Raw genomic sequence first — 23,682 nt, 5'->3', positions numbered from 1 at the left:
AGTAAAAAAAGTCATCTTGATAAGGTGTCGGTCTTGTCTAGGCCGAACGTTAATGTAGAGGTAGGTCGTTTCTACTGGTCTTTGACATGAATCTCTAGCTAGTATACTGTGCCAGCACCGTGAGCCGCCATGGATCGAGACCACGGCCGTGTTTGGTAAACGTTTATAAAAAAGACAAACGTTCGCATGGAGTACTAAACGAAGAGTATTTGCAAAAATTTTTCAGGGACGGATGTAATTTTTTGAGATAAATTTAATGACGGTAATTAATTGATGATTTGCTATAGTGATGCTACAGTAACCATCCTCTAATCACGCGGTCAAATGCCTCATTAGTTTCGTCTCGCGATTTACACGGGGTTGTGGAGATGGTTTTGCAATTAGACTTCGTTTAATACTCTAAATTAGTGGTCAAAGGGCAAAAAAGTTTTTGCGAAATTTTTTACACGGGGGAACCAAACACAGCCCACATGGCAGTGGCACCTCTGAACGGGAGTGTCAGCACTCGCGTGCTAAATTCAGCTGAACACCATTGCAGATAGCGAAGGGATGACGCGATAAAGTTACACGCAAAATTAAATGATGATTTTTTTGCGAGAAGTAAGTAACTAAAGTATATGGGAACATATAAGGTCCAAACCAATCTTTTCGTGTAAATTATGGAAACTTCAATCTGAGTCATCAGATCAACATCCAAGGGGAGGGGCGCAAAGAGAAGAAGGGATTTACAAAAGTGTGATTACCTAATTTAAGGGCGGGTTCAGATTGTAAAATTACCTAATTCTCCGTACCCTTGGATGTTGATACAATGACTCAGATTAGAGTTTTTATAGTTTGTACGGAGAGGTTGGTTTGCACTTCCCAAAATATGTAGCAGACTGTACCCGTTACAAACAAGAGGATCGACCCAAACACGTATAAATAAAAAACGGCATGCAGCCGCGAAGAGACTCCACATTGGAGTGGCTTTGTCATAAACAAGAGCAGCCGGTCTTGAAGAGAACTCCTCAAAGTACTTTGCAGAAGTGCATCGCTTGGGGATCCATGCTTTTCCCCGGCGCCGTCGAAGGCCACGCCCGTCCTATGTTTAACCGACGTGGGTCCAGTTCTAAAGGCTCCACGCAGGCATAAAATTAGTACCACGCCTCATCTTTTCAGTCGCCACTATATTTCCTTCGAAAACTCGCCACTCCACACATGGTCGTACAGTGAGCATTGAAAAAAAGGGCATCTTTTCGTCAATGAAAAAAAAAGATAATATTTTTGAAATTGAAAAAAAATGCCCTGAAAATTTTTGTAGACCGTTTTGGCCGTGCAGGTGGGAACACGCATCTCTGGCATCCCAACGGCCGTTTCCTTGTGCCAGGCAGGCTGAGGCGCCGCCCGGGCACGTTCATGCGAGCCGCTCCATCATCTGCACGAGCCTCTCTGATCTGCCCGGATGCGCCAACCACATGCGAATGTGCTTCAGCTCCGGCCGCAACAAACCAACTAGGAGTAGGAGCCGAACGAGGCGACGCTCCTAGGATCCAGGCATCGCCGCCGCAGCCTGGCTGCCAGCGGTAAGGCTGGTTCCAACAGTGGGTGTGCAGCCCCAGCCCGCAGCCACAGCCACATCAGCGTCACGTCAGTTCTCGCCAGCCCACTCGACCCCAGCGCTCCATTAGTGAGCCTGCAGTCTCAGCCCACAGCCACGTCAGCGCCACGTCAGCTTTTCCATTCCAGACTTAACCATTTCAGAACGCGTTCTTTTATAATTAAAATGGACACAATAACCTCATTTTATTAAATTTAAAAATTCGGAAATTACATAAAAATTCGAAATAAAAATTGGGGACGAAATTTGTGATTTTTTGGAATTTTTTTCGAATTTTTTGGAGTTCAAACGGTCAAAAACGGCTAATTGCAACGGCTAGCTGACGTGGCAGCCGTTGGCCAATCACAGAGCGCCATGTGGCAGCCGATCGAACGCCGGGTCGGTACCGACCGACCGGTACCGACCGCGCGCGGCTCCAACGCCGGTCGGTACCGACCGCCCGGCCGGTCGGTAGCGCTACCGCCCCGCGCTCTCGGTTTCCGCGCTTACCGACCGGCACGGGTCGGTAGCCGGGTCGGTACCGACCGGCGGGGGTCGGAACCGACCCCCGTTGGAACCAGCCTAAGGGCAGACTACTATGGAGTATAAATCTTATATTTATTGTGTTTTGTTGATGTGTCAATATATTTATGAAAAAAAGAGGAAGAGAAACCAAGACTCCAAGTCTTATTTAGACTCTAAGTCTTCAGCCAAATTAAGAATAAATGTGAGAGAGACAAGTAGGCCATATAATCCAAAATAACACATTTTACATTAGAAAGTATAGTTTTTTATAACGAAGTCTTTGACATTTATACTACAAGTGGAGTGTGCGATGCGAACGAGCGGTGAGACCTCGCGGACAGTGACCGCCGGATCGGAGACAAAAATTTCGCTCGCAGGGGCGGATAGAACAAAAACGAAGCGAGAGGCGCCAATGCTGGCCAACTCAGGAGCGAGGGATGGGCACCACCCGCTGCTCTCTACTAGGGGCGTGTTTGGTTCACTGCATGTGGCTCAACCAGGCTCTCATAATGCAACAACTCATTGTTTGGTTACCTGCATCGATGTTTGGGTCTGGCTCGCGTGGTGAAAAAAGCGTCCTTCAACCAGGCTCTGCAGATACGGAGAAATCGAGCGTTTCTCGGCGGCCAGGCTCGCTGGATGCACGAGGTGCATGCGGAGGTGCTGCGTGCGGCAAAAATGTGAAGAGGTCGACACCAGACCCGGCAACCAAACAGCGCTTGTCTGCAGCCTGTTCGGATGGACGCAAGCAACCAAACACACACACCTTGCACGCGTTCAGCCTGGGTGTGCAGAGCCTGGTTCCCAGCTAGGAGCCTGGCTCCGGTGGGCAGCGAACCAAACGCGCCCTAGGTGGCCCGGAGATCTCTGCCGCGGGGCCCGCCTCCCCCGTGCCGCCACCTCCCCACCACGCGACGCCGACGGCCAACGCGACGGCCGCCTCCCACCTTATTATATAACCCCGCCTCCCCGCGTTCCACCTGGCCTCTAGCTCCACAGCTCTTCATCCGCTCGCTCCGGCCGTTACCCAAGCACACGCCTCAGCTCAGCCTCCGCGCCCTGCCCCCTCCCATCCTAGGAAGGCGGAGCCGGTCGGTGGCGCCGCAATGGTGGACGTGGACCGGCGGATGGCCGGCCTGACACCGGCGGCGCACGCGGCGGGGCTGCGGCGCCTGTCCACGCGCGCCGCGGCGGGGCCCTCGTCGGCGTCGGCGTCGCCGCGGCACGGCCTGCACTCCTTCGCCCCGCTCGCGGCCGCGGTGCTGGCCCACCTCCGGGCCTCCGGGATGGCCGTGCTCCCGGGGCTCACGGAGCCGGAGCTGGCGCGCGCCGAGGCCGAGATGGGATTCGCGTTCCCGCCCGACCTCCGCGCGGTGCTCGTCGCGGGGCTCCCCTCGGGGCCCGGGTTCCCGGACTGGCGCTCCCGCGCGGGGCTCCGGTCAGCGTTCGACCTGCCCATCGCCGCGGCGTCGCTGCAGATCGCGCGCGGCGCGCTGTGGCCGCGCTGCTGGGGCCCGCGCCCCGCCGACCCGGACCGCGCGCGGGGGCTCGCGCGCTCCGCCATCCGCCGCGCGCCGCTGCTCGTGCCGCTCTTCGACCGCTGCTTCCTGCCCTGCCGCCCCTGCCTGGCGGGCAACCCGGTGTTCTTCGTCACCGACGACCGCGTCCTCTGCTGCGGCCTCGACGTGCTCCACTTCTTCACCCGGGACTCGTGCTTCCAGCCGCTGGACCCGCGGGCGCCACCGCCGTCGTCGGTGGCGCAGCACGGCGAGGCCGCCGCCGCGACGCGCCGCAGCCTCGACGCGGCCTGCGGCGGCGCGGCCCCGCGCTGGATCGAGTTCTGGAGCGACGCGGCGTCCGACCGCCGCCGCCGCGACTCGTCCTCCTCGGAGGCCTCCACCGCGTCGTCGCTGTCCTCTGGGTGCGCGTCGCCGCCGCCGACGATGGCGGCCAGGCGGTCGAGGACCCCGCACTGGGTGGACGCCTACCTGGACCGGCTCGGCTCCGTGCTGCGGCAGGGTGGGTGGAGGGACACGGAGGTGACGGAGATGGTCGAGGTGGCGGCCTACGGGGTGTTCGACGGCGAGGAGGCCGCGGTGCCCCCCGCGGCCGACCCCGACGCGGTGCTCGACGCGCTACTGCTCAAGGCCGACCGGTGCTCCGACTCGCTCCGGCGCGCCGGGTGGAGCTCCGAGGACGTGTCCGACGCGCTGGGGCTCGACCTCCGCCGCTGCAAGGAGCGGCCGCGCCCCGCCGTGCGGATACCGCCGGAGATCGCCGTCAAGGTCGAGCGGCTCGCGAAGTCGGTGGCGCGCTGCTGACTGCCCGGCCTCGCCGGCCGGAGAGGCACAGGCACTCCCCTCCGGCGCCCGGCAGCCATTTCCTTTTCTCCAGGGGAAAAAGTTGCTCTTTTTTTATTGACTTTTTCACTATACAAGGAAAGAATACTTGTACTTTAATCGAGTGGTAAAAACTGTACGAAAAAGTTAACTTCATGATCATGTCCACGCGAAGGTGTAATTAAATGCTTGGAAAGTGAGCACTGAGCAGTACTAACGGCTAGTACATTTGACGGCGCAAGCCATTTTCTTCCCCCTCCTCCATGGCTGATGGAGTGATGGGTCTCGCTAATGCTGAATCAGTTTAAAGACCTATCAGGCTGTGTTTAGATGAGGTGAAAAGGGGTGAAAAAGTCACATCAATCACTGTAGTACTTTTCGTTTGTTTGTGGTAAATATTGTTCTACCATGACCTAACTAGGCTCAAAAGATTCGTCTCGCAACGTACATCAAAACTATGCAATTGGTTTTTTTATTTAACTACATTAGTACTCCATGCATGGGTTATTTAATGTGTCAATGTGATAGGAGATGTGATAGATGTGATGGAAAGTTTGGAAATTTGGTGGGAACTAAACACACCCTCAGAAAGAAGAAGCAATAATACTTGAAAGATCGTCGTGATTTGCATGAAATTTACAGAAAAGTGTTCGGTTCGAACAAGGACATGAACAACAAGCGCTGCGTCGCGAGCACACAGACGGTAGCGTCGGAGTCGCGGCAGTAGTGGTTTCGTTTCTCCCAATCTTTTGATAAGGAGACGGTAGTACTTTGTGTCCATTCTTTGGGTGTCAAGGCGGATGCCGGTGTCTGCCGCCAATCTAGATCAGTAGTAGAGCTCATCTGCCGCGCCGAGTCACTTCCAGTAGCAACGGTCAGATTCCAGGTAGCCGCTGCCGTACCGGCATAGTTTTGCGCCAGGGATCTTCCGTGCGAGATCTAGCGCACTACTACTTCGATGGCCAAGTGTGTTCTTTCACTTCAGAGTTTAATTCACCCCTTTTTTTATTCATTCTATTCACTCTGTTTTGCCACTATGGTTACCGTCCAGAATCTGCTGTTTTTTTTGAACAACTAGACTCTGGCTGTGTTTAGATTCGTAAAAATGTGGTAAAAAGAGTCACATCGGATACTGTAGCACTTTTCGTTTGTTTGTGGTAATTGTTGTCCTACCATGACCTAACTAGGCTCAAAAGATTCGTCTCATCGTGTACATTAAAACTATGCAATTAATTTTTTTATTTATCTATATTTAATGCTTCATGTATGAGACAAAAAAATTGATGTGATAGATGAATAGTAAAGTTTAGAGAGAGAAATTTTAGAACTAAACACATCCTCTGCTCTTTGAACCCTTCCCTTTCCAAAGCCATGAAACTGTTGGTTGGCTCATCGGTTGGGAGATGCTCGCGCAGTCACGCCCGCACTAGTGTAGGAGTAGTGTCCTTTGCTTTGCTCGCTTTTGGTTGGGGCCCGTCAGCCCGTGTGTGGGCGTGCCAGCCCAGGCTAGCACCCTTTTCGTACTACGGAGGCTAGCCCTGTTCGTTGTTCGTGGCCGCGGCGGCACAGCGAGCGCGCGCGGCCGGCGGGGCTCTCGGGAGCCGCGCGGTCGTGTCGCGCGCGCCTGCCGCCCGCCGCACCGGCGCCGCCGTGCAGCTGGCGGCCGCGCGCGTGCTGGGGTGTGCAGCCGCGCGTTCCCATCTCGCCCCGTCGCCGCGCCGCGCGAGGACTGTGAGAGAGACAGGTCTTGGGGGGGGGGGGGGGGGGGGGGGGCGCCGGCGCGACGCGTGACTGAACCAAACCGGCGTGCCCGGCGTGGCGGTGGTCCTGGCGCCCTGCGGCGCCGGTCTCCCCACCGCCAGCCCGTGTGGTTGCCCGCCGCCGTATCTCGACCGTTGGTTGGGTTCGATTTGAAATGGCTGGCGAAGGCTGCGCGCGCGGAGCGGCGGCAGGGCCCAGGGCCGATCCTACTCGTTCGCCTCCAAAGCTGTCGCCGCCAGCTTTGACGGAGGAGGCAGGGGAGGGGGAGGACGGCGACATGCACGCACGCTGGCTGCTGGTGCTGGGGTTCCGAGTACTTCGCTGCCAGCGTTGGTCGGGTGCTCCGAGAGGTTCTGTGAATTTTTGAACCCGGGAGGTGCGGTGCCGACGTGCCGTGCGGTGCGGTAATAAAGCAGAGGCGGATGGAACACAGCTTCACTGCCGGTTAAGGGCTTGTTTGTTTTTAGGGATTTTTTGTGTTTTGTCGCATCGAAAAGAATCTTACTATTTTAGAGTATCAAATAAAATTTATTTATAAATATTTTTTTACAGCTAAATGCTAATTTTCAAGACGAATCTATTGAGCCTAATTAATTCATAATTTGCTACAGTAATGCTACAGTAACCATCCGTTAATCATGGATTAATATACATCATTGGATTCGTCTCACAGTTTAGTTCCAGGAATCTGTAGTTAGTTTTACAATTAACTTTTATTTAATATTTATAGATACTAAGATTCTCTTTGATTTGACGTGGACTAAAATTTAGTCCCAAAAACCAAACAACCCCTAAACTAGGTTAAACCAGGCTTTGTTTACGCTGCAACTGGGGGATTAAAAATTGGAGCAGCGCGGTAATATCCTGTTCTCTCTCTCTCTTTTTGGTCGACAGAGCCGATAACAGCTAAGCAGCTACTCTTGTAGTTGTAGCTTCAGCATTGTGCCCGGCCTTCCACTTCGCGCTGTCCGCCACAACGGGAGTTTCTTACTCTTCTTTGCACGCTAGCATTTACGCTTGCGGTCCTGCTAATTTGCAAGTAAAAAAAAAAACTCAGTCGCCCAACTTTACTGTTAACGAGGTCAACTGAACCGCGAGGGACAATGTTGCCGCTGCTTTTGAATTGTTATTGCCAGCTTACCATAGAAAATGGCAATCACGATACCTGTGTAAAAAGAAGATTGCAAAATTCAGTGGCAAATTTGCACATCACTACGGGATTAATGTTCAGAGTTCAAGATTCACTCAACTCTCAAGCCAACCATAGAGCGGATCGGATGCAATTGGCATGGTAGTACAAATGTGAAAAATCTATGCGTGTTAATAAAAAAAAACTCCACTGATCGAGGGGGTATGACGGTTGACGGGCTCGTCATTTTTCATTAAGAGGCTATGAGTTAATCAAACACTAGAGCTTCTAACTACTAAAGCCTACCTAGTATAAGATGTAATGCGTTAGTATTGATTAGTCCTAATCCTTTCCGCTGGTAAGGACATGCGAAGAGCATCGTGTTAGTTGACGGTATCATGCGTGCATATGATGCATCGCTATGATTGCACGACGGCCGGGCACAGGACGGAGGGTCCTCGGATTAACAAAGAAACCTGCCACGCCACCTCCCCCAAGACAAAATCTGGCTCGATCACAAACCTTGCATGTCCCATGGTATCCAAGCCTTCGAAAACACCAGGAAACGCTTGCCGCAAACGATGAAACCCAGGCACGGCCGTAACCCGTAGCCAACGCGGATCAAACACTGCGGCAACTGCAAAGGATTCCAGACACGGCAGCTGAGACCCTGCGTTGTTTACGTCGAATCCTTCAGGTTTCTCTCCTGCGTGGTCCTGCTCCAACACTCATCTGCCGACTGCCGCCGACGGAGTTCATTAGGAGTTGCTATAATGTATCACAGGGAAGAGCACTGACAAATGCTAGCAATCTGCTCGGTATTGTTATATTTCTTGGATCGCTAGGAGTAGATCGAGAGGGTAAAATACTTGACTGAGGGGGAAATTAGTAGACGCTGCCACCTCCATAGCGCCGCCGTCGAGATATTCAGAGTACAGCGGGGAAGATGTCGCAGTGGCGGCGGCGGAGTCGACGAACGACAGCACTGTGGGCGAAGTGCAAAGAAGTCGAGGACGGCGGCGGTAGGAACCATCCCTCTATTTAGCGCTCTTCATGATCGGACCGATACCTATCAGTGGTTCTCCACAATATTGGTTGTCGTGCCCACCTCAACATGGTTCTTATATGTGTGGCCCTGATAGAAGGGGCCCACTACCCGTAATGGTGATTAGTGCCCCGATCAGGGCGTGATTAGGTGAAGTTGAACTTGGTCTCTTGACCAAGTCTTGGAGATCAATTCAACAGGTATGTATTGAAAAATATAATATAAACTGTTGTTGAAATTAAAACATGAAAAGTTGTTAAACATAAAGTTGCATTTATACTTGCAACTATAGCTTATTAACTTTTTAGGGTAGACATCGGGCAATTATGCAGTAAGGTGCCTCAGCTTACTTCATCAATTTTAATATTTATCGGAACAAATACTAAAATGAGATGGTACAAGTAGACGCGATTGAGGAAATATCTTTTGTATGTCTGATTCATGTGTGTCGGGGAGGGGGGCAGATGCCCCTCTCACACGGTGGTTCTGAGTCAATTCTTCCTCAAATGAATTTCAATTCTTCCTCAAATGAATTGCATGTGCTAGTGCATCACAAGGAGTTGGATCTGTTAGAAATCAAGTTCTCTTTTGCATGCATCACAAGGAGTTGGATCCGTTAGAAATCAAATTCTCTTTTGCGTGCATCCTTGGATCTGTTAGAAATCAAGTACTCTTTTGCATAAACATAAACACAAACCGCGCGGCTCTTCTGCCGCCCCACAAGACATCGAAGTTGACGCTCCCCTCCGGTGATGATCCACTCCGACGAGAAGGGCGGCGATAGCTCGAGTAGGGTGGAGGAGAAGGGAGCACCCTCATGCACAGACGCTCAACATGCGCAAGCTCTCATCCTCTCTGCGCCACCTCGGGATGCCCCTGTCGCCGATGTGGCGAGCCCCCCAAGCGGTGCACGAGACCGGCAGCGAGTTCTGGGCCGACAGCGCAAGATCCAGGGGCAGCGAGGCCCCATGGATGTTGCAATAGATGTTTTTTAATGTTGCAATGTTTGTTTAGAATGTTGAAGTCGAAATTCATGTTGCTATATGCGTGTCTTTGTGGGTTTTTTTCATATTGCACCTGTATGAATTTGATGTTGCATTAATTTGAATGATGTTGCATGAAACATCACGATGATATTACGGCGATAATTTTACGCTTCGCATTCGGATGCATTTATATTTCATTGCATACTTTTGGTGTTACAATTTATGTTGCAGAAGTGTGTTCTCACGTCCGGACGGTAGTCGCCCTTTCATCCATCTTGCGGTACTCTCGAGGATCTGCCGATCTGCTATGCTACTATGCGGTGCCGTGCCGCGTGCGTGCGCGCCGTCTTGGACGCCCACACGCGCGGCGGCGGCTCGTGCCGGATACTGACAGGCTCAGCAACCGGTGGGGCCCGGCGACCCTCGCACCGCACCGCACCGCGCAGGCGTACGTCGAAAACGACGCGCGGGGAAGGCAAGGAGCTGTATGGAGCACGCGCCCGCCGACATGTCGACCCCGCGCCGGGGCCGGGGCTTGCTTGGGACAGCGGGCACGTGGAGCCGACCGTTGCGGCCACGCGCCACGGCCAGCGCATGCATGCGCAGCCCCCCCAGCTTCACGTGCGGCGGCCCTGTCCCCACGTGCCCGGCGCCCGCCACGAGGGACGGGTGGCCGGCCCCACAAGCCGGCTCGCGAGTCGAGACGCGACGAACCCCCTCCCGTCCTGTGCGCACTGGCTGTCGATGTCGAGGCCACGCAACTTGAATCAGGATCCGACACGATTTCGGAGTGCTGCAGTGTCGCGGTGCATGATCGATCAGCAAGAGACTCGCCAATCATTTCCCGTCCTCCGACCCGTACAGCCTGTGCTGTGCGCCGTGTCCGTATCCCCGTGCAGCAAGCCATCAGCTGACGGAGGACGCAGCCACGCCAAGGTTCACACAACCGGCCAAAATTCAAAATTTAAATTTAAATTCAAAAAATAAAAAATTCTCAAAAAATTTCTAAAAATACTTCAAGGTGCAATGAATCTAATAGTGTCAAATTTTCTCAAAAATTCGTTCATTTAGTATAGTTTGCGGGGATTTAAAGTTAAATCAAAAAAGAAAAAATGGGCCGGCCCATTAAAGCCCACCGGTCAAACCGGCCGGTAAACCGGTAAAACCGGCCGGTAAACCGGTTGCACGGGAGCTATTGAATTTGAATTTGAATTCAAACCGGTCAAACCGACCGGTAAACCGGTAAAACCGGCCGGTAAACCGGTCGGAACCGGTTGCACGGGATTTTTTGAATTTATTTGAATTTGGATTTGAATTCAACCGGTTTCCACCGGTTACCGGTCAAACCGGTCCGGTAAACCGCTACCGGAGGGCGGCGGTTTGACCAGATCGGTCGGTTCGGTTAACCCTGAGCCACGCAGCCGCAGAGGAGGGGGCGGGCGGCATCTCGCCGCGCGGCCCCCCGGCGTCGGCGGTCGTGGCCTCGCCGGCGGCCACTGGCCAGCGCCCGACACCACGCTGCGGCATGTTCAGCGGCGACGCCGGGCCGCTATCCCTATCTGTATCCGATCCGGAACAGCCGGCGGGGACGCTGGCCGCCTGGCTGGCCATGCCGCGCGCTGCGTGCACGCTGCACGGGCACGCGGTCCTACGGCCGTGCCACGCACATGCGGGTGCATGCAGCAGGAGCCAGCGCCGCGCGGACGGTTCGGGGTCAGCGACTGCTATAGTGCCTCACCGGGGATGGTGGCGCGCTGGGGGAAATCTATTTGTCGCGCGAGTGGCGGGGAGGCGACGCGTCGCCAGTGGCGGACCTAGAAAGTTTCTAGAGCCCGGGCCAACATATCAACGATCAAAAGCTGTCTGTCGTTGGCTCACGTCCAAGGCCCCTCACCACTGTAAATTTGCTCTGCAGCACTGTAGCTCCACTTGCACTCAAAAAAGGAGCACGGGCACGTGCCCAGGGGCGCCGAGCCCTGGGCCCGCCCCTGCGCGTCGCAGAGGTGCTATTCATCTTCAACCTCGCGACGCGGGGCGACAGGGGGAGGCGGAGCAGCGGCGGCGAGCTAGGGGAGGGAGAGGGGTGGCCGGGAGGGGTGGTGGGTGGGCAGAGCGGCGCCGCCGGCGGGGGTGGCGGTGGAGGCGGCGGATCTTTAGGGTTCGGGATTGCCGAGGTCCGAGGGAGCTCCATGATCACCGAACCTAGAGGAGGGGGCCGGGGGCGGTGGCGGAGGCAGTTTGGCCGACGGAGGGCGCGGCGGCGCGGGAGCGCCGCCGGCTGGCCGGGGCCGGACCTCCGGTGGGCGGTGCCGGTGGCGGGGGCGAAGAGAAGACGACGCGGCGGTGGTGGCAGGCTCGATTATCGTGGCGGCGGTGGAGGGTTGCGGCGGAGGCGGCGGAGGCCGCTGGAGCCAGGTGCGGCGGGTGCGGCGGGGGCGGTGCTCGCTTCTGCGATTGGACGCCTTCCAATCGCAGAAGGCGATGAATAGACTCCCTACGCGCTGTGCGCATGCAGGGGCGACAGTGGACATGCTACCGGTGAGGTACGGCGCACGCACGTACTCGCACAGTACATTCTCATCACCCCCCTACGTTGGAGATCGCACATGATCTGTGTTATGATGACACTAGTAGCTCGAGACGAGCAGCTTTTTTTTTTGATCGCACATGATCTGTGTTATGATGACACTAGTAGCACGAGACGAGCAGTTTTTTTTTTGGAGGAAGGTCTACGAGCAGTTGGTAATGGATGAAACTGACTGATCTCCTCCTATGGGAGCCAGAGCGACCGGCAGTCGCGAGCAGCCGGCGGCGGCAAAGCCCCATCGCCCAGAACACGGCAATCCAGTGCGAGTGCGACCATCCATCCGTCCATCCAAATCTATCCGATCCGGTCGCCGGCAGGGATCTCGCGATCCCGATCAGCCGGTCGCCGTCGCCCGTCCGGTCGCGCGTCGCCGGCTGTTATCCCCGGACGACGGCGAGGGGCCTGCCGCGGCGAGGCCGACGGACCCGCGCGCGGAGAGCGACGGCTCGCTCGCTCGCTCCCGATGGCCGCGCGTCGCCAGCGAGCGACGACACCGGCCGGTCGTCGTGTCGCGCGGTGGTGGGCTCGCCGTGTCCCGGCGCGTAGGGGGGGCACGAGGGTGGTGCCGCGCCATCGGGGCGTGTTCCGCCGCCGGGGCCCGGGGCGCCTCCCGCGCCCCCGGCAGGGCGACCCCGCGCTCCCCGCCGGACAGGGACTGTTCGTGAACTACCCCCGCCGAACGAGCGGGTGCCTGCTCGTGGGGCAGGTAGCTAGCAGTAGCATTGGCTGCTGGTGATGATGGCCATGAGCTGATCTGCCCGGCCGGTAGGCTACCGAAGCTTGGTGCCATATATATCTGGATCTCGTCAACATCCAAAGCTTTATTGCGGATCAGCAGCACGAAATGTACTTGACGGGGACATCGGGACATGCTGTTTGGGGCCATGAGGAATTGAGGATCGAGGAGCGCATCAAGAAACACAGTGTCTGGATGGATGCCATGACAGAGTACTGGGACGAAAGGGACCTGGGCGACCAGGGTTGGAGGAACAGAGCAGAACAGGACTGCACGGAAGAGACCCACACTTGCCAGTGGAGCTAGTATGATTGAGCCAAGTGTTCTTGTCTCTGAGATGAACGGTTACGCGACGGCAGAGCCATCAAACATCACGGAAGGTGTAGGCGAAGGCGAATACAAGCCTCCAAAGCGCAGTGCACATGCAGAAATGCCCTGCTCGCTTCTGCTTCTCTGAAGGGATGGACGGTAGCAGAAGTACAGAAGTCCAGCTCTGACCAAGGAACTAGTAGGAACGGAAGCATCCGAAAGGTTTGGACTCCTTTCGGTATCAGTTCAGTTTATGGCAAGCCCGAATCAAATCTTCAGACTTCAATCCTAAAACTCGCAAATACAACGCTTATACGTAGCCATCCGCATCATCTTACGCGTATCCAGTATGCATGGAACCAACTGTATACATTTCTGATGGTTACTTTTTCCGGCGTTCCCTAGGTGATGTTCAGTCATACGACATGGCCCAACGCTTCAGAATTCGAAGCTAAAACCAGCAGATCCCAATTTAGATACCAACAGAGTGCTCTAAAATCTCAACTCTGAGACAGAAACATAGCCAATGGCATGTAAATAGCACATTCGAATACCTGTGCATGCTAACTGCATGACCAAGAGAAGCTTCAGTGACAGGTTCCAGGCCTTCAGACTTCCAACCTAAATCTTAGAACTCCCAATTTAATTATCAACAACGAGCTCCAGATCTCACCGCCAAAAGAGTCCCTTGTGAATTGAACTCGATCACATATTTGGTGCTTCCTCGATATCCCTTAGTTATAAGGTCAAATCTTATGCTTGAACCAAGGGGGTTCACACCTCAGACTTCAGTCCTGAAACTTGCCACTTGAAGCCCTAAATTATCAAATTGAGTTCCTCCATCTCCAACTTCTGGAACAGATGCAATTCAAAGTCATTTATAGTAAGCATCAATACGCTGCAAGACGCCCCAGAGCTTCTCTTAGAGAACACAATGCCTCCAATGAAATCATACAACAGGTACTATTGGACTATCGCTCATCTGGGTATTAAGGAGCATGAGGGCACAGAAGCACAGTAAAGCTGACAGGCTCAAGGAAGCATAGTGACAGGATATGAAAGTTAAGCACTGGTACACTCGACTCTGTTGATCACTAATATACAAAAGAAATTTGGGTTCACCAAATCCTGACGATATGTACAAGTACCATAATGTTAAATATTTTGTCAAGTCCGATCATCAACAACTCAGTTACCAGGGACCTGTCAATGTTCTTTGCAGGCAGCGTTTCTTCTGTGCATATGGATTGCTGACCACTTCCAGGACCTGTTTGGAGAACAAGTCTTGTGATCAGTTATCTAAACAAGACAATAGTACCATGTGCATATATATGTGCAAGAGGATTTGCAAATAAAGAGCAAACTTTATGCACAGTACAAGGATTGAAAAGAGAAAAAAACTACAAAACAGAACACCAAAAAAGCTGAATCGCATGCAAGAGTCATGGTCCATGATGTCTCCAGACCTACTTTTTTTTTTACAACTGGACTCTGAATTCTACAACGAGCCAATGTTCGCCAGACAAACAGCTAAGCTAGCTACTCTGATAACCTTACCACTTACCATGATACATGGACGGAACGGCTACTTTTATCATAAATAAAACATAATGGAGTGTATGATATATCCAAAGCTTTATGCATATAAGAAGCCCATGGATATATCAAACCTCCAAGCTGCATTAGGTGTTCAAGTTAGTGGGATATTGAAATATTAAGTGATCAAAACAGAAAGGTGACGTAAACTCTTGATGACTATACTGGAACATTGTGTAACATATACTCACTTGTGAGAGAGAAGAAGGTTTAAGGGCGTAGTAAACCAATGTTTATTCATTTTTGCAAAACAAACAAACATTACACAATTTTTGTTACATCTGAAACATGCTGAAGAGAGCAATCATTTAGGTATCTGCATTCTAGGGCATTACACAGTTCAAAGTACCCATTCAAGAAAACATACTCAAAGTCCACTGTAGTCTATTCAATTTATTTTTTTCCCATTTAGTGTCTTCAAGAGTTGCATGGCATCATGGAGTTACAAAAGATATATTTTTTTAGTAAAAAAAATAAAGATAGTAGGGTTGCAGTTTTCAGCTAGCAGCACTGAGAAAATTTCAGAGAACTACACTTTTGCTTAAAACTATTGTCACGCTACACATATTGCAGCGCCCTTATAGAAAAAATATATAAATACTTTGTAGACATCACCAGAAAATTATACTTATTGGCATGAGCTGGTACATCAGGCACACAAGTCAGCCACCCTAAAGCTAGGAGAACATATGCCTGACACGTCGGTTCCTGTGGTCAGTACCTCTTAAATGTGTAATAGAATGATAATATGTGTGAATTATGTTCCATGATAAAACTTGCAACATATGTAGTCTTGTAATGGTCTTTACTCTTTAGTAGACAGGTCTTTCAAAAAAAAAAAGTGTAGTCGAAACTTAAACCTAAATTCTAAAACAAGGTTCCATTCTCAATCATTCTATGATTCTTACGTGATTTTTACTTTGTGTTAAGAGTCCAACTGAAGTGAGTGAACCGTATTCAGAAATCAGTATTTAAAACTACATCCATTGGAAGTGTAAATACAATGCATGGAAAAGTATATTGGCACATCAAATGTGGTGCTTATCCCATCTACTCTGATTTCTGCTTCCCCTTCTGTGGTGTAATTATCTAGGGAAGGCGAAAACACATTTAGGCTTCCCACATAAACATCATTGCAATTATCATCCATGACATAATTATTTGCTCTCCATCACCTTCAAGAAAGGCTGCTGCCTCTCAGGTAAGTCACAAGAACACAAACTCCCTAAGGTCACAAGAGCACTAACCCCCTAAGCCAAAGGTGTAACAACTGATGAGGCTGTCCCACCAGTGTACAGGTTTTCTCTTGCTTGGATGCATTTGTCAAAAGTTCTGCTGCTAGAGTAAACCTTTGCAAACTTCTCATGTTCAACATGTGAACCAAACTATTAGAGGACCATAATAACAAACCTACAGCAGACCCACCACAGTCACAAGTTCTCATGCATAGCTTATGCTCCCTTGAAAAACAAAAATAAAAGCAGTCTTGTTCTCCTTGATAGATTCAAGTCAGAGATAAAGTCGCATCGTTTGACCTTTGACTTTGGTTAACTAACCCACAAACAATCTAGATGCAACTTTCTGGATGAATAGTACTATTCTTTAATAAGTTCTGAGTTTTAAACTTTTAATACCACATCTACCCTAATTTCCATATGCACAGAAATCCAACGACAGAACAGCGACAGAAAGTCACAAACCAGTTCAACCAATGTTCTGAAATAATGCAATTATATGAACAAAAAATATAACAGCCTAGTTTCCTTCAGTTTTCCGATTGGAAGAGCAAAAAAAAAAAAACTCTTGCATTCACTAGTTGAAAAACAACAGGAATGCATCCATTAAGTGCAGGGTGAAAAGGTACATAAGAAATGGAAGTTTGACCCAAAAAACTACCTGATTTTTCTGCATTTCCATCATTTCTTCCTGCAAATTGAGAAAACAAATAAAATTACTAATTTTGAAAAAAGATACTAATATCATTTATAGAGAAATGCTTATAAAGAATATCAGGACACGAATTTGAATGTAGAAATTGGAGAACAAATAATGGTTCCTAAAGATATATTCCGCCCGTTCATTAAGGCATAAAACTGTATCCACGATTGCAGTACCATAGTTCAATTTTTGCAAGCTGGCAGTGGTGATTTGTCCATTTTAATTTGCGTGGTTATTTTTTGGAGGAGGCAGAAGATGCAGTAGTTAATAGCAAGGGATAGGATTATCCACCCCTGTTTGGATTTTCGAGGGGAGGGGGATTGCTCCGAATCCTATACCCTCTCAAAAATAATGATGAGTCGCCAAGGCAACAGTTAAAATTGTTGGGCTTCTTAAATTGAAATGGCACTTACTTTGATTCTTAAAATGGTCTCATCTTTTCAATTTGGTCTACAATTCATTTGTGCTCATATAAATTGTGAAAATCTCACCAAATTCTATTTTTTCTCGAACCTCCCAGCAGAACTGTGAGTCATCTTATTAAGGTAAAAATCTCCACAAATTGTTTAAGTGAGATCCAACATGGAACTTGGTCAAATAGTTTTAACTAAAGAATTGTACATTTTAAAAGTTTAACAATTCAAAATGAACAGTCCTCTCAACTCCTCAGTAACCAACTTCCAAAGTCTTAGGACAAATCACTGTTAATACTTCACTCAAGGAATACGCATTTGCTATCCAAAAAAATCCGAGAAATAACTGGTGATATTAGCTAATGGACAGACATGCAAATGCAATCAGAACCACTTCCTATCAAATGATAGAAAATGTACAGAAATGGTAGAACATGACATATACCTGCTTCTTCTGCAATTCTGCGTTCAGTTCCTTGAGTTTCTGAACTTCAGCTTCCAACTCCATGGTATATGCCTGTAAATCATAAGAGATATCACTGAGACATGCGCTCACTGCTCAGAGGGAAAAAAATTGTGTCACACAGCAATATGCTAGGCAAGACGTGCCTTTACCAGTGACTACCTTATCGAGTACCCATCGTTTTCAACATGGCATAGGCAAGGCCAATGTGCTGATTTATCAGAATTGTAATACAATATTTTAGCTCATCAACTTGCAATAGGAAACAGCTGCTACTTGGTATGCAACACAGACACATACCAGAATTCGAGACAAGAGTATTACCTGCTTCCGGGCACGGGATCTAGCTGCAGATTCCCTGTTCTTGATCATTCTCCTCTGCCGCCTCTCCACCACCTTCTCCACACCCGCACCGCTCCTCCTCCCCCTTATGACTCCCACAAATGGGTACGGCACGGGCGCCATGGGCGAGGACAGGTCCCCGTTCCCCTTGCCCACGGAGTCCAGCTGGGCCACCGACGTATCCACCGGGCTCACAGTGACGGCAGCACTCGCCATCCCTGCCACCCCAGGCATGAGCCCGTTGCCCATGCCCTGATCCCCAATCCCGACCGGCGCAAACCCCATCGCGCCCGGCCCGGCGTCACTGGCGGCCCCGAAGTTGCCGAAAAAGATGGATGCGCCATTGCTGACCGCCTGAATCGGACGCGGAGCCACCGGCTGCGCGGGGACCGCCGCCGCCGCCGCCATGGCCGCGGCGGCGGGGTTGTCCCGGACGACGCCGGCCCTGACGAGGAACTCCTCGAGCGTCATCTCCCCGAGGGTCGGCTGCCGGGTGGGCTGCGGCTCCGCCCCGGCGGGCGGCGGGACCTCCCGGACGAAGTCCCGCCAGACCTCGTCCACCGTCTTGACGCTGAGCGTGCGTGGCAGGGTGAGGGAGCCCTGCCTCTGCAGCGCCGCGGCGCCGTCCTCGGCGGGCGCCCCCGCCGCGGAGGCCGACGCCATGACCTGGCTCTCCTCGGCGGTCCAGATGCTCCGCAGCAGCTCGTCCATGTTCATGGAGCCGAAGTCCTTGCCGAGCCCTCCCCCCATCCCGCCGAGCGTGCTCTGGAGCTCGTCGAACGTGAGCGAGTAGATCGACCCCTGCCTCGACAGCGGGCCCGGCCCCGCCGCCCCCCTCCCCCAGCCGTCCTTCAGATCCATCGCCCCCCCCCCTCCCTCCCTCACTCCCTCCCACCGCGGCGCGACGACGACGAGGGAGCCGGCCGGCCGGGCTTCGCGGCGCGCTATATAGGTTGCTTGCGCGCGGGCGGGCGGGCGGGCGGAGACGGCAAGCGACGGGCGGGGCGCGTGCGCGGGCGCAATCGATGCGTGCCGTGCGACGAGCCGACAACCGAATTGGAAGGCAAGGGACTGTGCCCGTCTGCCGTGGCGGGCCGCGCGCCCTCCGCCTCCGCCGCCTCGGTGGTGGTGGTGGTGGTGGTGGTGGGGTTCGGTGGGCGGAGGCAGCAGGCGCAGCCGCTCTACCTGTCTCGCCTGCTCGCCTCGCCGCCTCGGCTCGCCTTGGTGCGGGCCGTGCTCGCGCGCGGCGTGGGTGGGCGTGGGGGTCAGAGTGCGGCGGCGGGACAGGTGTCCCCTCCCAGCGGCGGTGGGACATAGTGGCCCGCTGCGGCGGAGATCCTCTGCGCCCGCCCACCAACGGCCGCGCCGCACCTGTCGCGCGCGACGGCCCGCAGAGGATCCGGGGGGCCGCCCCGCAGTGGGGTGGGGGGCGCGCGCTACGTGGCGGCGCGCGGAGGCCGCGTCGCCCGGCCAATCAGGGCGCGCGACGTGGGGGCGCGGCCAGCCATTTTTTTAACACCCCCACCCGACAAGAACTGGAGTCACCCACGAGGCCGCCAGCGCCGCGGCGGCCGTGCGGCCGGCCGGTGGGCCCGCGCCCGGCATGGGGCCGATCGGTCAGCTTAGCTGGTCGCTTGGTGCGGGCGTGGGTGGTGCGTGGCGGGCGGGGCGCCTTCCGGGAAGCATCGAACCTACCAGATCCCGGGTAACATGGGGGTGCCCTTTTTGAGCTTCCCTGTCCTCGTGCTCCGTACTGGTAGCACTGCGCTGCTGCCAGTAAAAAAATCCGGCAGTTAAATTTCGAGTAGTTTGGACAAACGATTTGGGGCTTGAGATTCTTTTTTCATATGCATGCAGGAATTGAGTTGAATTTTGTGGAATTCAAAGTTTCAAACAGGCTCTTTGGGTTTGGGGGAGTGTTAAGTATAATCTTCTTAACAGCGTCGTTGTCTAGCAGCTTTGACGGCGAGTTAGGAATCTGATTTCCAACAGGGAGCCTAGATGGCAGCATGTGCGGCGGGGATGGGCGCGCGCGCATGCTCTTGGCGTGAAGCGAAAGGCTGCGCCACGATGCAGTGGCGCACGCATGTGGAGTACAGATCAAAGATAACGTTCCCCAAACTTTGGCTCACATTTTAGGCATTTCATTTATTTTTTTTGAAAAGGAAAGAACGATTCATTTTAATTTAAACCCATCATACATTCGATATATATGAGAATATTTTTCGAAAAAACATTCGATATATATGAGAATATTTTTCGAAAAAACATTCGATATGAGAATTATGTGTGAGAATTATATGTATACGGTTGGCATTGGCAGAGTGACCGCTCGGAGTTTGCAGCAATCACAGCTAGGGGTGGTAAAGAGCTCAAGATTTTAAACTAGAAAATCTAAGGGCCAGGCCCTAAAAGGATCGGACTCTAATCTTATATAATTTTGAACTAAATAATTTAAATAATTTAAGAGCCTTGTTGGGCTGTGAAAATACCATTAGGACCATGGCCCATTACCACCCATAGCGCTAGAAGTCAGAGAAATTAGTATAGGAGTACACATGTTTCGTGCTAACCGGCAAAAAGATAACGCCACTTTATACCAAACACTTGTAGCTAGTGTGCAAACCACCAAGAAATGAGAGCACACCGTTCTTTCCCCCTTTTTTTCCTTCAAAATATTTCTTTTGTTGTGATACAATACGTCACTTCGTCCCTACACGGCAACAAGAGATATAAAGCTATCTAAAGGATAGATAATAAAATAAAAGGCAATTACGTATGCTTGTAGTCACAACACAAGAGATACCGCGTGTTGATGCGAAGTTGAACCCAAGGTAGAACAGAAAGAGACACGTCGATATTATGTCAGCATAGTTTGTACGCTTTATTATCTTGTGATCAATGCGTGTTCCTTGTGTGTTTAGATGACTTTCTTACCGTAGTGTTCTAAAATGCTGGACTTTGCTATTGGGAGTTGGGACTCGTTGTATGTTTAGTTTCTTGGCATAATAAAGTTACAATAATTGTTGAAAGCAAAGCGAGACTTCTATGCAGATCCGGGCGACCGACCCAGATTCTCTGAAGTGTTGAAGCAAAGTCAGCTAAGACTATAGCAGTGACTTTCGGTGCATTTCTGGCCGTCTGTTTTTAGATGGATGGATGAGATCTATAGCTACAGCATCCGTGACACAACAACTTGCGAACAGTAAAATCGCTACAGTATGCCATCTACAGTAAAGAACGTCAGGCTACTGCTTGCCTAGACACATTTTACTGTGCATTTTTGTGCCTTTGCTTCAGCACGTTAGAGAAGTTGGACCCCCGGGCGACAGCCTTGGACCAACGTTAGGGGGCCTTTTGTATATGATATATATAAGTAGATAGTCATATTGCTCGTACGAAATTTTATTTGCTCAACTCAGCTCCCTGGGGAATGAGATAAGATTTAGCCAGATAACTTAGGAACTTTAAAAGCCAAAGAGACGAGGCGACAAGCGCACAATAAGAAATTAACAAGATGCATAGCATACAATTATATATTTATCCAAATAACATAGGAATTTAAAAAGGCAAAGAGGCAAGAGGTGACATTCCCCCAATAAAAAATTAACAGGATGCATAGCAAACAACATATTTTAGCCATGACCCTGAAAGTAATGTATTTTAGTTAAAACTAACACTATCCCCTACTATTATGACTTACGACTTGTGATTTTCACTTACGACTTGTGATTTTCACAGCTCACAAAAAGGGTCATCATGCATGTCTTCGCTCTCAAGTTGAGCTCCCTTTGCCACTGGCCATATGTTACCGTTGCTGGTTAGTTGAGACACTGTTTAACTATCTAAGGACATGATGTGAAGAAACTAATAAGGAACTAGGAGGTCATCGGGTTTTAGAGTCTTGCTAATCAATGCGCGCTCGTTGGGATCAATTCCAACAATCGATTTCCGACAACACCATATTTTCCTTTTCTAGAAGTAAAATACCCGACATGCATAATTTTCCTTTCTAGCTTCTCAAACCTTCCTCCACAGTTCTGCACGTACTCTTCCGCAAGCAATTCCATACACAAAATTCTCAAGGCTCTATCAAAATTTATATAGATAAATTTGCATTCCAGAAATTCAGATGCAAAAAAATTATATACATAAATTTTTTCGCATAACTTGTGAACAAAAAAATTGTTCATATAAGAAGTGAACAAAAAATATGCACATAATCTATGAATAAATATGTATTCAATAATTCATGGATCATGAAGAACAAATTATGTAGGCAAAAGTTGTGGACACATAATTTATATGTATAGAAGTTGTGAATATGAAAGCTATGAGCATAATTTGTGGATAATTTTTTGTTTACATAATTCATGATATAAATTCATGTCAGCAAGTGATGTAAATGTAAGAGAAGCAAAGGAGTGACTATGAAAATAACTCGCAGCTTTTCAGTTTATCCTAGACTTCTCCATTAATAAGGAACGAAGATAACCCGTGTTATGGTACTACGCATAGTAGCGGGGAGACACTCTTAGGCACTTAGGGTCTGTTTGGTGCGGGCGTGCGGCTCGGTAGCGGTGGAGCCGCACCAAACGTTCGTGTGGGTTGCAGGCGCGGGCGCGGATTTTAGCATGCTTGGTACGGATTTTTAAAGTTAATATCCACATGAATTTTATTTGTTGCCATCTTTACTCATTCGTAAACTCGTGCCCTTTCCCTTCCATCCTAGTTATGCGATACTGTTACCATTTGCCGTGGCCGAACCAAACACTAGATTTTCGAGTTTTTCTTTTCGGGATTTTATCCATCGGCTCTCGCTTTATTGCTAGAAAAATAGGCCCATGGAGAGGCCCATTTCAGAAATTCCAAAGCAATAGTACATGTCAACCTTTAGTCACATATTGCTAGTTTAAGTTGGTACTCCATCTATCATAAAAAATATGCAATCGTGGCGTTTAAATTTTGTCCCAAAACTAACGCTCACTTTGACCAAATCTGTCAGCTCGTACGGGTAATATGAATAAACACAATGCAAGTTCTGGTAATAAAAAACAGTAGCAAGGCTGCATGCAGGAACGTGGAGCAATTCCGTCCACTCATTCCATTTTCCAGAAGAGTCTGGCACTATCGCACAGGCATAAAAGGCAGTCATTGCTGTGTAGAGTACTACTATACTCATTTTTTTCCTGGTCTGATGATGTGTGTTCTGCAAATCAGATAGTCTGAACATAACTGTACATAAGAGCATTTAGGTTATTTCACTATTTACATTTGTACCGTTGCCTGGTCCTACAATTGCGTTCTTTCCGAGACGGAGAGAGTATAAGCCAACTTAAATAGAAGACCCCCTCTTGTATCTAAATATACAACAAAGGAAAGAATGTGGGCTGATTTACACAACGCGCGCATATTCGCGTATGTTTTCGTGTGATGGACCGCGTGACTTGTGACTTGGGACGCAGCCAAGTATGTGTGAATCTTTTGCTATCTGCGTATTAAATCAAATGACAATAGTCATTACACGTGATTAGTGCACAGTCAATGCCATAATTCCGAGTTAAATGAGCAGTTACTAATCCGAATTATTTCGGGAATTACTACTGCTATTTAATGGGCAGTTACATTCCTCTCTCTTTTTTCTACTGGTGAACTGTGCTGTGGTGCTAAGCTGCTGGTTCTCGCCGGCTCTTCTCCTTGGCGTGCACTGAGGAGAAGAGTGAGCGGTATCTCCGAGCCGTTGCCGTCGTGAAGGCTGCACGAGGGATGGCAATAAGGTTTTTGGGCAGCGCAACTGCGCAACCGCTCGAAGCTAATCGACTACGTTCTGCGCTGCTACAATCTGCACTGCATCGTCTCTTCATGAGGACGGAGCGCAGATCTATAAGTATAATGATTTGCTACATGAGTTTGTGTCAACTCATTTTGCTTTGTAAA

General features: G+C 50.7%; 2 protein-coding genes across 5 annotated transcripts; one reads left to right on the top strand and one right to left on the bottom strand.

Annotated features, from left to right (window-relative positions):
* Positions 1 to 3,032: 3,032 nt before the first annotated feature.
* On the top strand, positions 3,033 to 4,663 carry LOC120712622. The gene has a single exon (XM_039998461.1). It carries the CDS (start codon positions 3,208 to 3,210, stop codon positions 4,420 to 4,422), a length of 1,215 nt encoding a protein of 404 aa, XP_039854395.1. The 5' UTR covers positions 3,033 to 3,207; the 3' UTR covers positions 4,423 to 4,663.
* A 9,265-nt stretch (positions 4,664 to 13,928) lies between these two features.
* LOC120712621 (bZIP transcription factor TRAB1-like) lies at positions 13,929 to 19,031 on the bottom strand. Of its 4 annotated transcripts, XR_005690964.1 has the most exons (5): positions 17,728 to 19,031; positions 17,566 to 17,614; positions 17,386 to 17,457; positions 16,486 to 16,515; positions 14,215 to 14,260 (listed from the first exon to the last, which is right to left on the bottom strand). XR_005690964.1 is itself a non-coding variant. In XM_039998458.1 (4 exons), exons 1-4 carry the CDS (start codon positions 18,604 to 18,606, stop codon positions 14,186 to 14,188), a joined length of 1,065 nt encoding a protein of 354 aa, XP_039854392.1. In that variant the 5' UTR covers positions 18,607 to 18,621; the 3' UTR covers positions 13,929 to 14,185. The 4 variants fall into 4 exon arrangements, 3 of the variants coding, with proteins under 3 accessions (XP_039854392.1, XP_039854393.1, XP_039854394.1); XM_039998458.1 differs by lacking the exon at positions 17,566 to 17,614 and having other exon boundaries at positions 13,929 to 14,269; positions 17,728 to 18,621; XM_039998459.1 differs by lacking the exon at positions 17,566 to 17,614 and having other exon boundaries at positions 13,933 to 14,260; positions 17,728 to 18,621.
* Positions 19,032 to 23,682: the final 4,651 nt, after the last annotated feature.

The sequence above is a fragment of the Panicum virgatum genome, chromosome 6K (genome assembly GCF_016808335.1).
Source record: "Panicum virgatum strain AP13 chromosome 6K, P.virgatum_v5, whole genome shotgun sequence".
In the NCBI taxonomy this organism is placed as follows: domain Eukaryota; kingdom Viridiplantae; phylum Streptophyta; class Magnoliopsida; order Poales; family Poaceae; genus Panicum; species Panicum virgatum.
The sequence above is the reverse complement of the archived record's forward strand: the minus strand, read 5'-3'. Positions and strand labels throughout refer to the sequence as shown.